Raw genomic sequence first — 16,348 nt, 5'->3', positions numbered from 1 at the left:
GTCAATACATTGCTTTGAACTTTCTTTTTCCATTTGCACAGACGTTTAAAATCAAATTGTCCCTTTGACAGATTTGTACAGAGACATGTAGAATTCATGGTAGAGTTCCTGTCGGAACTTTCTTTGTTGAAGAAGGTGATGATGCATTCTGTTTTTCAAGGTTTTTACTTTGGATACCAAACCAAATCTCTAGGTAACCTAAACTCTGACTGACTATTTAAATATTACCGTCTTTTGGGGTCTAATGCCTATTCATGGCATTTTAAATCAGTCTTTAATTAGATCTTTCTATTGTAAATTGGAAGCATTATCAAGAATAAAATGAATTTGAAATTATAAATTGAAGATGAGATTGAGTACTATTCACCTCTAAAACCTTCAGACATATTAAACTTACCCTGAAAATTGAGTGAAGAGCTAAACAGGTATAAGGGAATGATGCTTTATGCGAAGCTGTCACATGTGCTATGATGGGAAGGGCATTAGATTTGGGGAGTCACATTAGAAAACTATGGGTTAGGTAACTTACAGGTTATGTGCTGATGGGCCATCACAACATGCCCTAGACTTAGCTTCTATAAAGGGTATTGCAAGTCATACCCAACACAGTTGGACAGCAAGGTGACAATAACAAATTCCAACTGTCTTCCACAAGAGAAAAAGGATATTTTATGACACCAGGAAGTAGGTGAAAAGTTCAATTTTTAACCTTGTCTTGTACCTCTTAGCAGGTTCTTGTCATGAGCGACAAGGGAGCGGGCAACTACTCAGATGTAACTGACTTCACTCTTGTAGGCTTCAGGGTCCGTCCAGAGCTCCACATTCTCCTCTTCCTCCTATTCCTGCTGGTCTATAGCATGGTCCTTTTGGGGAACTTTAGTATGATTGGCATCATTGTGACTGACTCCCAGCTGAACACACCAATGTATTTCTTTCTAGGCAATCTCTCCTTCATTGACCTCTCCTACTCCACTATTATTGCCCCGAAAGCCATGGTCAACTTCCTGTCTGAGAAAAATACTGTCTCCTTTTTGGGGTGTGCTACCCAGCTCTTCTTTTTTACCCTCTTTATTGTAACAGAAGGTTTCATCCTGGCAGTCATGGCCTATGACCGCTTCATCGCTATCTGCAATCCTCTTCTTTATAGTATCCACATGTCAAGACACCTTTGCGCTCAGCTGGTGACTGGCTCCTATCTCTGTGGCTGGGCCAGTTCCATCATCCAAGTCAGCACAACATTCTCAGTGTCTTTCTGTGCTTCCCGAGTCATTGATCACTTCTACTGTGATTCTTACCAAATTGAGAAGATCTCCTGTTCCAATCTCTCTGTAAACAAGATGATATCTCTTTGTTTGGCTGCCTTCATCATTTTGCCCACGATAGTTGTTATTGTCGTGTCTTACATGTACATTGTGACCACAGTCCTGAGGATTCCCTCCAGTGAAGGGAGAAAGAAAGCCTTCTCCACCTGCAGCTCCCATTTGGGAGTGGTAAGTTTGCTCTATGGGACAGTCTCCTTTGTGTATCTCACACCTCCAAGCAATCCTGAACTTCGTAAAGTGGCTTCGGTGTTTTACATATTGGTCACGCCCATGTTAAACCCTCTGATCTACTCTCTAAGAAACAAAGATGTCAAACAAGCATTGGGGAAAATCCTGTGGAAGAAAAACACTTTATATTAATTCCAGTTTCTTATGACTTCCCCATTAATGGGCTCATTGATAATTTCATCTTGATTTGCTTTTACCATGGTGTCAAGTTTGAGTCAGTGAAGGATCCTTTAAGTTGCCCATCCCACAGATGACTGAATGGTTTTCGTGGAAGGAGTAGTAGCAATCCTTCACTCTTTCCTAAGAGCAGTGTTAGACCTTCAGCATCAATGAGATTTGCAGCCATTCTATTAACACATTATACTCTCCACTCGTTGTAGGTAAACATTTGATAGTGAGGGTAGTAGGGAAAGGAGGATTAAATTTTATTATTATTTTCCTTTGGACCTACTTAAATGTTGGGCAGAAAAATTGCTTTGGTAGGATGTTAATCTTAGAATATATAATTTCTTATGATTACAGGAAGTGTCACCCCAAAGCAGGATGATTTCTGAGTTGTACTTAATTATTTTTTTTTATAAATCTGTTCACAGGGACCTAATTTGGGGCCCATAATTCTTGATTAGAAACGATGGTGGAAGAGGTTGTTTGTTTTTTGTGCTGTCATGAATTTAGCTGAACGAATCATTGTTGCTTATATCCGATTGTATTTATTTTTAATATTGTTCTTTATGATCATATCAAAAAGTTGGAGAAAGATATTTCATATCCAGTGTTCTAAAACTGAGCACCTTAATCTAAAAAGAGAACATCTTTAGTAGTGATATTCTATCTTGAGGAGACAAAAATTGCATTGAATGCTTCAAATCACATTTGCCAGTTTGCACTGGATAATTTTCTTCTTTGTTAATTGCTGTTCACATGTACGAAGGTTTTATTTAGTTTGTATTTGATATATAATTATATGTGATCATTTTGTTTTCATAATATTTGTTGAATTGGTGTTGTAATTATAACGAAGTTATTTACATTTGGAGAGTAATATCTTTGTTGTCATGTAGCTATCTATAATTTTTAAATTTAGGTTGTGCTTTCAAATGTAAATTTTAGGTAATTCTAATCTCCGAATATGAAAAATCAACAGAAAAGATTTCTGAAAACAAACAAGGATTCACTCCTATTGTGTACCTTTCATTTGTGTATTATGAGGTAAAAGTGTAATGTTGATGAGAAGATGCAGAAGGCAGAAGTGAAGGTTGTTGTAAAAGATGTGCTGTTTAGCGTGTGTTGCCTACTTCTACAATCTCAAATATCAGTATAGCAATCAATTCTGAAAAATCCCAATGATCTAATAGAGTACACAGCTTGTGAGGTTGGAAAAGGAGGGGAGCAAAATATGCAGCAGGATGGGGAATGGTAGTCAAGTACTCTGGTATATAACCTACAATTAATCAAAATAAGCTTCTCTTTTAACTTCTTACAAAATCAACTTAGAAAAAATCCTTTAGCAAAGACTATTTTGATATTTTTCTTACAAGACAAAGTGTTTTTTGTACCATTCCAAATGTGGTCTAGAATTAAAAAAAAGATTTTCTTTGCTCGATACCGATGTTTCCAATAAATTAATTCCTATATTTCACCATTTTCTGCACTCCAGCTCCAATCATTCCTTTTAATTCGTTTGAGTGTATAATAGTCCCCTACTTATTCATGGTTTCACTTTCCATGGTTTTGGATACCTGTGGTCGATTGCGGTCCAGAAGCAGATGATCCTCCTCCTAACACAGCACCAGAAGATGAGTAATAGCCTAGCATTATTTCCCAATGCCTATGTTATTCACCTCACTTCCTTTCATCCCATGGGCATTTTATTACCTCACATCATTGCAAGAAGAAGGGTGAGTACAGGATAATAAATGGTTAGAGAGAGAGAGAGAGAGAGCACATTCATAAAACTTTTATTACACTATAACCTTTTTTAACTACAAAAAATAACTCTGAGGAGGGGATTTGATAGGATGAGCACTGGGTGTTATATTATATGGAGGCAAATAGTATTTAAATGTATATATTATATATATACATATATATATTACAAAAAATGGAATGTTCAAAATGCATTGGTACAGCTATAAAATACCTTAAATCCAAAAACTTGATAATACTAAATATTGGTGAGATTGTAGAGCAATAGGAACTCTCATTTATCACTCATGAGGATGGAAAAGAGTATAGCAGACAGTGTGGCAGCTCCTTATTAATTAAAAATAGACAAATTTGGTAAACCAGAATTTGTTATCCTTGGTATCTACCTAGCTGACTTGAAAACTTGTGTTCACGTGAAATCCAAGGGATATTTGGTGGTGGAACTAATCGTAACAGTATTACTGTGGTGGATCCTTGGCACTATGCATCTGTCAGAGCCAGTAGACCTTCAAGACACAAATAATGAATACTTGCACACAGAAATTTTTAAAACTTAAGAAGTCAGGGGATCCGTGGAAGAAATGGAGGCTGTGGTCACAGAATCACACTGCATTACAAATATATGACATAATTTTAATGAAGAGAATGAGGAGAAAGCTGCTGATCTAAGTAACTTTAAAAAACAGCTCTCTGGCTGGAAAATAGAAAAATAAATACACAAGGAACAGCACATAGACACTGCACTCCGGTTGGTAATGTCGTTTCTCACCGAGAGATAGGGTTACAGTCATGAAGCTTGAGTGGGTACGTCCCGCGGGGAACAAGAAGATGCATGGCCAGTGGTGGCCACCGTCACATTTCTCACTGTTGAAATAGGAGGTTACAAACCAGCAAAGGAGATGGCGAGGATGAATCGTGTGATACAGGATTAGAGTTGGGGACATTGGTATGAAGTCATCTTTAGATTAGCATTGATGCAGATGAGCAGATGCAGAGATAATGACAGATTTTATGTAAACACACGTGTGTGTGGGTCGTTTGTTGAGAGTCTAGAGGCAATGACACCTCAGTAGCAACCAGTACACCTAGCAACGTGATTCTGGTTTCTGATCACATTCTCCAGCCAAAGGAAGCAGGTTGATGCTAGGGTTGCGCAGGGGACGTTCAAGATGATCCTGAAGAATCTTCCAGTGCCAGACAGTAGGGGAGTCCTTAAAACATAAAGAAAAACATGGGGCATTTTGAAAGGACACAGGCATCAAATTGAAAGAGGTCCAATGACCCAAGGTGGAAGCATTTGAGCGTAAAATAAAGAACATGGTATTGTATGATAACTCAAAGTGTAAGATACATATCAAGTCCACAATACATCATAATTTGAGAAATAAACCAGAGGAGGCAAATTTTTGTACAGAAGAATTCCCAATAACCTATGTAGATACCTTCCAACCTCAAGAGAGTGGGCTTAGCCACCCAAGTCTGAGGTGCCCTAGGTGACGTGCTGGTAGAGGGTTACGGAAGCTGTGAAGATACTTTGATAATGAAGGAACCTGGAAAACACTACCTGGGCCCAATGACCACAGTTTATGTCATCCTGTTGCATCCTGTTGATAGTATGAATTTGCCGGTATGAGGTGACAAAAGGGCCCCTTTTTCTCTGTGGTTTTTCTTCTCAGAACCCACAGTCTGTTTAAGAACTTCATCCCTTGAGTTTCCTTGGTTTCTACCCAATTATACAGCTGCTTCTCTAGTCTTTTGATCCACTCAGTTTAGGGGGATAAAAGCATCAAAGGAAGCCAAATGGAAGGACATTCTGTCAAATACTTGATCAGGGCTCCTCAAAACATAAGGTCATCAAACAAGACCATTGTGAGGAAATTGTCTGAGTCAGGAGATGCCTGGGAGAGATGAGAATTAATGCCGTGTCCTGGATAGAATCCTGGAAGAGCAGAAGGACATTCGGGGAAAAAATGTCTGTGAAATCTGAATTAAGTGTGGAGTTTAGTTAGTGGCAATATCCCATCCTCGCTTCCTTGGTTGTGGCAAATATTCCATAGGGATGCAGGGTGCTAACAATGTAGGAAGCTTGACAACGGATATGTAGTAGTGCTCTGTACTCTCTTTATTTTTTTTTTCTGTAAATAAAACTATCATAAAAGAAAAAGTTTATTTAAATAATGAGGGGCTTCTGGCTGGCTAAGTCAGTAGGCATGCAACTTGTGATTTGGGGGTTGTGAGTTCAAGCCCCAAATTCAGAATAGAGCTTATGCATTAGATAGAGAGATAGATAGATAGATAGATAGATAGATAGATAGATAGATAGATGTAATAAACATATTGTTAGGAAGGGGAACTTAACACCAGGCATATTAGATTTAAAAAAAAAATCAGTACAGCCCTCTACTTTGAGAGCCAACCCCAACATGCCTCTTCTGAAACATGTATTTCTGCTTCTGACACCCAGCAATCAACCTCGGGACTGTCAAAATCAAAAACAAAATAAAAACCCTCCAACTCTTTCTTAAAAAGAGAAAAATATTATGCACTTCCTGCATTCAGAACGAAGTCAGAATTTCTGGATGATATCTACGTGTTCTGTAATTGCATTAGGCTCCTACCTTGACATATTAGCGTCTGTGGAATAGATGGTAAATTTAACTGCCACTTACAGATACGGTGAATAGAAGGAAAAATGAAGAGGAAAGAAGATATATGGCACAACAAATAATGAAAATTAGTAATTTTAAAAAAGATTTTATGTAGTTGAGAGAGAGAGAGAGAGAGAGCATGAGTGGGGGGAAGGGCAGAGGGAGAGGGAGAAGCAGACTCCCCCTGAGCAGGAAGCCTGACCTGGGGCTGGATCCCAGGACCCTGGGTCATGACCTGAGCCTAAGGCAGATGCTTATAGTTTTCCAGAGTTGGAATGATAGATTCAGTTTTCTAAGGAAGACCTGAAACGGTGATATTTAAACTTTCTCCATTCCTCATTTTAATTTTCATAATTAAAATTTTTTATTGGGATCCCTGGGTGACTCAGCGGATTAGCACCTGCCTTCGGCCCAAGGCCTGACCCTGGAGTCCCGGAACTGAGTCCCACATAGGGCTCCCTGCATGGAGCCTGCTTCTCCCTCTGCCTACGTGTGCCCCTCTCTCTCTCTCTGTCTCTCATGAATAAATAAATAAAATCTTTAAAAAACTTTTTTATTACTTGAAAATTACTACAAGATTCATCCTTTTTCCCTATTTTTTTTTTTTTTACTACTACACTAGCTATGCAAGTTTGAAGGCTTTCTTCCCCAAGTTAAATCCCATACGAGGTGGAAGCATCCTATCGATGATTCTGAAACCAAATGAGCAGATGAGGTCGTATCCTGCTGTATAGCTGAAGAACTTACTCAAAATTTGTGCTTTGGGAAAAGCTTATTATATGTCTTCATGGAAGTCTGACTTCAGATATTTTCAGGAAAAAAAGGTAGAATTTTTTTATTACTTTTGAATCTGTTACAGTCATGTCATAGAAAATGAATGATAAAAAATAGTGTAACTAAAAGATAAAATTAATAAATAGTTAATAATTAAATTTGAAACCTGTCTCTGGGGGCACGTGGATGGCTCCATCAGTCAAGCAACTGACTCTTGATTTCTGCTCAGGTCACGGCCTTGGGGTCATAATATTGAGCCCCGCATTGAGCTCGGCACTTGGCAGGGGGTGTGCTTAGGGTCTTTCCCTCTTCCTCTCCTTCCCCCTCTGCTCCTCACCCCACTCATGTGTGCCATCTCTCTTAAATAAATAATTAAATAAATAATCTTTAAAAACCCGTCTCTGATTATGCTACATAACTTCACTTCAAAGAAAAAATATTTATATAGATATTCGGAAACATTGTTTTAATGCAAGACTCAATCTATAGTAGACATCAAGCAATCCAAGTTTTTCTTGTAATGTTGTGACTTCTCTCAGCTTCTTAGGAGCATTCCCAGCATCACCAGCGGCGATTAATGTGCATGCCATGCACATGTTTATTCGGGGTTTATGGTACTGCACCAAAAATGATGAGAAGTACTCAAGAACTGCAAGATTTCACTTTTTTGGGTGATAAGCAATTTCCAGGATAGATGAACAACTCCCACTGAGATATTAGGGTCCTATGGCCTTTTAAGCAGATACAACTGGAGCTCAACACAATAGCAACAGGAGGTGGCAAGGAACGTTATCAGAGCCCAGTATGACATACAGTGATACAGAGTATGATCCACAGTTCATCTTACACAGTTGGGATTTAATACTGCATCATTACATCTGCTTACATTCCCCTCCATTTTAAGTGGTGCCACTATAGTCTGCAAGTGTTTGTGTAAGTTTTGGTAAATTTTAACATTTTAAAAATGTTCTTATATAAATTCCAAGTTAATATGTAGTGTAATATTAGTTCCAGGTGTATAGTATAGTGTTTCAACACTTCCATACCTCACCCGGTGCTCATCACAACAAATACACTCCTTCATCTCCTATTTAATCACTTATTTAATCCATTCTCCACCCATCTCCATTCTAACTCAGTCAGAGAAAGACAAATACCAAATGATTTCACTCCTGTGGACAAAACAAATGAGCAAAGGAAAAAATTTTAACTTTTTACAGTATATTTGTGTATCTTTAGCAATAGTAAATGATAGAATAGTGTCTACATATATTATATGCATTCATGACGTACCTAATGTTTTCTTTTTTTATATATTTATAAACTACAGTACTTCTACATTATTGCAAATTATTACAATTCTCCAAAATAATTTTCAATGTGTTTTTTGAAAAAAGTCTGCATGTAAATGGAATTGTTCAGTTGAAACCCATGTTATCAAGGGCCAGCTGTATTCATTTGGGGAACTCTACTGGTTTGCATAGTGCCCATCAAAAATTCATGTCCATTGGAAACCGATAGATAAACCTCATGTAGAAATGGGATCTTTGCAGGTGTTATTAAAGAGCAGAGTACACTACCAATAAGCATCTTTGGCATAGGGATTATTTTGAGCTGGATACTTTAGAAATGGCAGAAAACTCAGTAGAGTTCATCTTTCGTAAGACATTGACATTTATAAGGGAAATCTAGATTTGCAATGGTGTCTCTGTACCTCTCTGTACCAGGAAGTGGAGGATGACCAGAGCTCTACAAAAATTTTTATCAAAGGAGAAGGTAGCAACTTCAGTCTGCATCACAACCATACCCTCTGCACTGTGCTTCTCCTTGTAACTTCCTATAACTGGGTCCTTCCCATCCCACATCTTCCTGTGACAGTAGCTGAAGAAGTTTTCTAAGGTAGTGAGGTAGTGGCCTTGGGCCATTTTGGGGAGTTACTCAGATTTCCTGGATCTCTTCCATGTACACAGGAGGTATACATGTTATTAAACTTCTTTTTCTTTTGAGGGTGCCTGTTGTGGCTCAGGTGCTTAAGCATCCCACCCTTGATTTCACCTCAGGTCATGATCTCAGGGTCTTGAGATCCAGCTGCATGTGGGGCTGTAGCTGCATGCTGGGCATGGAGCCTGCTTGAGGTTCTCTCTCTCTCCCTGTCTCTGTGACCCTCCCTTCTGATCCCGCATGCATGCACATGAGCTTTTTAAAAAGCAACAACAACATAAACCCAAAAAACTTGTTTGTTTTTCTCTTGTTAATCTGTCTTTTCTTATAGAAGACGGTCTCACTCAAAAAACCCAGAAAAGTAGAGGGGAAATTTTCTTTCCTTCCCTACATAATCAAATTAGGATGATGTCGGGTACATTACACCAATTTTTCCTGCATCTATGTTGAATAACAGGTTCACTGTAATGTATTACTTTAACTAATATTTTGGCCTACACACAAACACCAGATAAATAGAATTGCAAAAACGTTTGTAATGAAACATGAGTATGTTTATGGCACCTTATTCAAATTATAGAGTTTTATCAGGAATAGATTAATACACTGTTAATTTAAAATAGCTGCTCTGTTTTAACAGTCTCCCTCTGTGCACTCTGCATTAGGTTGTCATGTGCCTTGAGAAACTTCATGACTCCCCCCCAAAACAGTAAAAATATCTCAAAATCTTTGTTCAGATAGTATCTATCATTTTCAGGTCATTAAATAATCCCAAATTTCATTTAATCTAATCTATTTATATGTCTTATGTAATTCCCTGATTAGGTAGCAACTAAATATAAGTCTCAAATAATGAATGTAAAAAAGGGTATAATACATGTCATTTCAGATCAATGCAGTGAGAAATAAGATGATACAGCTGGGAAGGGTGGGATATTGCTTCAGTTGGACATGAAATACAGAATCTGCAATTTCAAAAATATCACATTTTTCTAAAAGTGAAAATCATGCAAAAAATTGTCTTTATCATCTCTGTATTCTCAGAACCTGAGTTTGAACCCAACACATAACACGCACCGGAAAAGTAGTTAATATGGGGCACGTGGGTGGCTTAGTGATTGAGCATCTGCCCTCAACTCAGGTCATAATCCCAGGATCCTTGGGGACCTGGGGGGAACCTCCGCACAGGAAGCCTGCTTCTCCCTCTGCCTCTGTCTCTGCCTCCCAATGTGTCTCTCATGAATAAAAAATAAAATTTTTTTTAAGAAATATAAAAAATAAAGTGTACTTATTGAAAAAAATAAAATTTTTTTAAAATAATTATTTTATGAATAATGGTAATAATTCTAACCATGATCAAGATTACTATATCATCATTCAGTAGAAAAATGTGAAACCATAAAGACAAGCCTCACATCTCTTATGGTGTAGAATGATGGAGACCTCAGCCTCAGTCTATATCATCATGGTGAATTCTTAATATTTTCCTTAAGATTGGAGAAACACCCACTGATCACAACTTGGTGTGTTGCCCTTCAGAAATTGCTAACCCCTATTACCCTGTTACTAAGTTTCTTCTTGTGAATTTACAAAATATTAGAAAAGTGTAAATGATTCTAGGAGCACTTGGGTGGCCAGTAGTTGAGCGTCTGCCTTCAGCCCAGGTCATGACCCCGGGTCCTGGATCGAGTCCCACATTGGGTCCCCACAGGAGCCTGCTTCTCCCTCTGCCTGTGTCTCTGCCTCTCTCTGTGTCTCCCATGAATGAATAAGTAAAATCCCAAAGGAAAAAGTTTAAATGATTCTATATATTTTTCTGTTCTAATTTCGGGCCACTCTCACCTAAGTATTCTATTCTAAACTGTGTACTACTCTGGGCTGCAGTTTAGTGCCCGTGTCCTGAGAACGCCGGTCACCATAGTACCTTCTGTTTATTCATTCATCTAATCCCCCTGAGTCCATTGTGAATGGAGCAGATAAAATTAGGCCTAGCCTGAATAACATCACTAAGATCACATCATTCTGTCCACTAAGCTTGGAAAGACAATATGTTAGCCTTGTTTCAACTATAGCTTATTTCATTTTAAGTATCAATATAATACTTTTTATAAATGACGGCAGCTAGGGCATGCTAGACCTCAGATCCTTAGAGAAATTTGGGCTGATGAGCAGAAATGGGCTAATACCCCTTTTATAAGCACAATAGAGGAGCTCTTGGAATTATTTTTTATGATCAATATTTGGGTATTTGGTTAGAAACATAAAATGACAGAAGAGAAACAGATTGCAAAGGCTTTTGAAAAATCCCAAGCGTTTATATTTAAATAGATCAAGGAAACAGCATTGACTAAACCAGGCATATTTACCCTCAAGTAAGTATGTCCTTAACAGTATCTTAGAGCAATATATTTTTTTTGCTTTTATACTATATGTTTATGCTTTATATAAATATACACAATTGTGCAATATGCTAAATATGAATAAAACTGAACCACACAATTTATATGGAATATATAAATGAAGAAAAGATTTAAACTACTTCAATCTTTTTGACATTTCTGTTTTTAGACACAGATATTTTGTGATTGATAGAACCACATATTCATGGTTTTTTGTGTTCATCTAGATATGCTTAGATACCTTTCAATAATCATGTAAATATCAATTTCAGGACATAAACGGTATTATTTTTGTGCAAGATTCCAAACAATTTAATTCATATATCTTAACACTGAACAGATATTCTTTATGCTTTTGTTTGACACGGTGTGACTTTATACTTAGTAAAGGTTAGATTCCATCATGTAAAGGCAGAAGCCAAAAAGATCCATATCTGATAGCCACAAAGAGGTAGACACAGATGATGGAAAGTAAGAATCATTCCATGTGGCACTGAGGCAGGTAAAAGATTTTAGTAAGTTCATTAATATCTTAAATTAATTGACTAATCCTCAGAAAATATCATTCCTTATGAAAGCTCTGAAACTGCTGAAGGATAGAGAAAACAACGGAGACATTTCAGCGTGTCCAGGCTTTCTGGATAAAGTATGTTTAAAATGAGTGAAATGAGTCAATGGGAGAAGGACAAACATTATATGTTCTCATTCATTTGGGGAATATAAATAATAGTGAAAGGGAAGAGAAGGGAAGGGAGAAGAAATGGGTAGGAAATATCAGAAAGGGAGACAGAACATAAAGACTCCTAATGAACTAGGGGTGGTGGAAGGGGAGGAGGGCAGGGGGTGGGGGTGAATGGGTGACGGGCACTGAGGGGGGCACTAGACAGGTTGAGCACTGGGTGTTATTCTGTATGTTGGCAAATTGAACACCAATAAAAAATAAATTTATTATTTTTTAAAAAAGGGGAAAATGGTCTTAAATGACAGCACATCTAAAGCTTTTATGGAAAATAATAACATTGAACAGGAAAAACAAACAAATCCTGAACAACACCCAGGGTTTTGTTAGAGCCAAACAGAAAAGAAAAAATAATAGTACCTTTGGCCTCCAAAAACGCAGCCTGAATGTTGAACTATTCCCTTTTATCATCCCTCAAGGAAGAAAGGGCAATGTGCGAAGAAGTACCTGAGTTATTTGAGAACATTAAGAGTTTACAAAAACAAAATTAGGACTTAAAATAAAAATACTGCTTTATATAGGAGAGTGTCATGATAGGTAAAGCGATAAGTAAAAAAATACATAAGAAAAACATATTAACAATCTTAGAAGAGACTATTAGAACAGATTAGTCATTAACACTAGAACGTCCTAGGGCAGAGCCATGGAATTAGATTAACTGTGTCCGTCTACAGTTATCGGGGACACTTAACCGGGTGCGCAAGTGAGTGGTCTCTGTAGATTGCAGAAGTTTGAATAGGGAAACAGAAAGAAATTTTTAACCAAAGGAGAAAAATAAATAACTATCTGAGGAGGAAAGCAACAACAAAAAGTACCTTCAAAGAGTATGATCGGATGCTGGGAGCAAGCTCATGGTTTTATTAAAGGAGGTTTGGGTCTCAGAGGTTTTAATCTCCTTTTTCATGTTTTCAGGAATATCCTGAAATTTTCAGAAGATAGATTTCTAAAGAGATATGTGAAAACACAATTAAAGAAATATAGAAACAATGAACCAACATATGATACCATAAATAAATTTAGAAGTATTTTGTCTCTTTTTAGTACAAAACCATTTTCCCTCAATGATTTTTGAAATGTGTGTGTGCACATTTGTGCGTGTGCCAGTTTCTTTTCTGTCTCATTTTTTGCATCTATTTTCAGCTAAAACAGAGAGTAGCATCAGAAACAAGGAAAATCATGAGAAATCACACAAAGGTAACAGAGTTTATTCTTCTCGGGTTGACCGATGACCCAAAGTGGCAGGTTGTACTTTTCATATTTCTCCTTGTCACCTACATGTGCAGTGTGACTGGGAACCTGGTCATTATCTTCCTCACGCTTACAGATCCCCACCTGAAGACTCCAATGTATTTCTTCCTTCGGAACTTCTCATTCCTAGAAATGTCATTCACGTCTGCCACAATTCCCAGATTCCTTGTCACTGTTGTGACGGGAGACAGAACCATTTCCTACAATGATTGTCTGGCTCAGGTATTTTTCGTCATCTTATTGGGGGTGACAGAGTTTTACCTCCTGACTGCCATGTCCTATGACCGCTACGTGGCCATCTGCAAACCTCTGCATTACATGACCATCATGAGCAGCAGAGTCTGCTTCCTCCTTGTCTTTAGCTCGTGGCTTGCAGGATTCCTGGTCATCTTTCCACCTGTAATTCTGATGCTGAAGTTGGATTTCTGTGCCTCCAATATAATCGATCATTTTGTCTGTGATTCTTCGCCAATTCTACAGCTTTCTTGCACAAACACTCACTTTCTAGAACTCATGGCATTTGTTTTAGCGGTGGTAACGCTTATGGTCACCTTAACCCTAGTTATGCTCTCCTACACACACATCATCCGCACAATTCTGAGAATTCCTTCCACGAGTCAAAGGAAAAAAGCCTTTTCCACGTGTTCCTCCCACATGATAGTGGTCTCCCTCTCTTATGGCAGCTGCATCTTCATGTACATCAAGCCTTCTGCAAAGGAAAGGGTGAGTTTAAACAAAGGCGTAGCTGTGATCATTACCTCAGTGACTCCTCTCCTCAATCCTTTCATATATACCTTAAGAAACCAGCAGGTGAAGCAAGCCTTCAAGAACATGGTCCACAGAATGGTCTTTTCTTCATATAAATGAATGTCTTTATGCAAAAACGTATACATAGCCCTGAAAACAGAGCGGAATGGAAATCTTTGGATTTTACTACGTAAATTCTTGAAACCCTTCATCTCGTTCTTTCACTTAAACATTCTTCTATATCATTAATGTCTCTTTTTCTTATTAGCCGAAAGTCAGGTCTTATCTATTTTAACTTATATAGAAAATGGCCAGTCTTCACCTGTGTCACTAAATTTTAGATGTCAATAACCTTTATTGTTTCTCATATCAAAGCAAGGTAGTTTATATATTCATACAAAAAAATCCATATTGCTGTACTACAGGAAGCTTAGTTAAAGCCACAGACAAATATAAAATATATTTTATATGCACTTAGTAAAAATGTGTATTTTACCTAATATCTCTAAAATTTCTCCTTATCACTAAGGAAAGAGTCTTTCGCTGAAGATTTCCCTATTTTGTCAATCATGTTAAAAGGAAAACTGTGGAGTATAAAGGAAAAATAAGCCATCCTGATAAAATTCATTTTTATAGTCAGATAATTTCCATTTTTAAAAACCGGTCTTTTCTACTGACATGAAGAAATATGACAAACTTAGACTCCAGGATGCAATGAGATGTAGCCTTCAGAGAGAATCTAGGAAATGATGACATATGACTTATTAGCTTTCCTCTATCAGAAAATCTCCATACTGTCTTTATCCTTCCATTGTCCCTTTCACAGCAGGTCGTACCTCCCTACTCTAACTCAGGAGAATGACTTGCAGGTAAAAACGCGTCCAAGTCAGGTTCCTGTAATCAGTGAGCCCCTCAGCAGAAATGAATCACTAAACCAAATTGTTTGTCTTGGGACAATAGTTAGGAGTCTTACTACACAGTAAGTGGACTTGGTTTTTAATCTTAATTTCCTGCATGGTCTGATATAGATGTTAAAGTGAAGAGCTCACCATCCATAGTCTCTAAGTGGAGACTTTTCTGGTTGCTCATAGACAAGACTGTCTGAGCACTCACCTGTTTCTTATCATTTTACGTTAATGGAATAAGTTACATTTTTTCCAAAGAGATATAACACAATAAAACCACAAAGTGAAAGTTAAATAATTTATTGGATTATAAATTCTTTAATGGAGCAATTTGTAAAGAAACAAAAAAATACAAGTTTGATTTTCCGGGGCTATACCAAGGAAGCAGAAGTGCAAAAGAGAAAATCAGGAATGTGGAAAAGAATATGCAAATGTCAACTAAATGAATATATAGTACATGTGTGGTATATATGATAGCGATGCAGGAAGACAAGATAGAGAAGGGGGAAAATAAGAAGGTAAAGGAAAGTTGATCCTCTTGATTGACAAAAACTTCCCTGAGGAAATTGATTCTAACATTCACATTGTCAGTAAGATGTGAAAATCCCTATAAATCTTTCCAAAACAAATATTAAATGCTTAAATTGAAATATTATTTTACAGTGTTATGAAATAATAAATTTTTACTGCAAATGTAATTTTGGTGAGAAAAGTATCATATATGTTGGAGGCCATGGTATTAGAGGCTTTCAAAAAGTATTTCTGCTCATATTTCACGCTCACACTAATATTTCAAAAATACATTTCCTTTTCTTAAAGTGCTAAGCAGTTTATAAATAAGCATTCATAATATTATCTTAAGTAATCCACTGATTACATAACTATTGATTTGTACCATTTTTAATGAGGGGCGAGTATTCCGAGTAGAGAGGAATATACAATATGAATGAGGCACAAGGTTATATCATTCACCATGTTACCAGAGTCCACAATCTAATGGGCTATGGCTTTAGCAAACAAATAAATGACTGAATGGATGAACAAGCAGTTGGCTCTGGCAATATTAAAAATAAACCATTTTCAGTACCATCTCTTTCTCTCCAGATTCCTAAGGTATCATTCTCACTGCTATGTGCCTTGTTAGGTTCCATTTTCCAGAAGATATGGATCCACAACAGTATTTATGTCTCCTGTGGTTTCACTGGCATTCCACGTCTACAGTCTTTAATATCGAACAATAGGATGAAACCAACAACAATTTACTTGGACAAGTTTCAAAAAGGACCAATGTTCTTATAACTCTATTATTTAATAAAGGAAGAGAAAAAGGAAAAATCATCAAAACATCAGAACAATTGTCCAAAGGATCTTAGATATAGGCATAGCTAGCTATACACACACATACGTATATGCATCTGCTATGTATAGAAATATTATAAGTATCTATTTATTTAGGATTTCATTTATTTAC

General features: G+C 37.2%; 2 protein-coding genes across 2 annotated transcripts; both read left to right on the top strand.

Annotated features, from left to right (window-relative positions):
• Positions 1-740: 740 nt before the first annotated feature.
• On the top strand, positions 741-1,682 carry LOC112911307 (olfactory receptor 9K2-like). Its single transcript, XM_025987780.1, has one exon. It carries the CDS (start codon positions 741-743, stop codon positions 1,680-1,682), a length of 942 nt encoding a protein of 313 aa, XP_025843565.1.
• Positions 1,683-13,153: 11,471 nt separating this feature from the next.
• LOC140599814 (olfactory receptor 6C75-like) lies at positions 13,154-14,092 on the top strand. The gene has a single exon (XM_072765082.1). It carries the CDS (start codon positions 13,154-13,156, stop codon positions 14,090-14,092), a length of 939 nt encoding a protein of 312 aa, XP_072621183.1.
• Positions 14,093-16,348: the final 2,256 nt, after the last annotated feature.

The sequence above is a fragment of the Vulpes vulpes genome, chromosome 8 (assembly GCF_048418805.1).
Source record: "Vulpes vulpes isolate BD-2025 chromosome 8, VulVul3, whole genome shotgun sequence".
Classification (NCBI taxonomy): domain Eukaryota; kingdom Metazoa; phylum Chordata; class Mammalia; order Carnivora; family Canidae; genus Vulpes; species Vulpes vulpes.
This window is presented reverse-complemented; position numbering and strand designations above follow the sequence as displayed.

What these genes read in the sequence shown, in the direction of transcription:
- LOC112911307 (XM_025987780.1), top strand. Translation starts at nt 741, where the DNA reads ATGAGCGACAAGGGAGCGGGCAACTACTCAGATGTAACTGACTTCACT.
- LOC140599814 (XM_072765082.1), top strand. Translation starts at nt 13,154, where the DNA reads ATGAGAAATCACACAAAGGTAACAGAGTTTATTCTTCTCGGGTTGACC.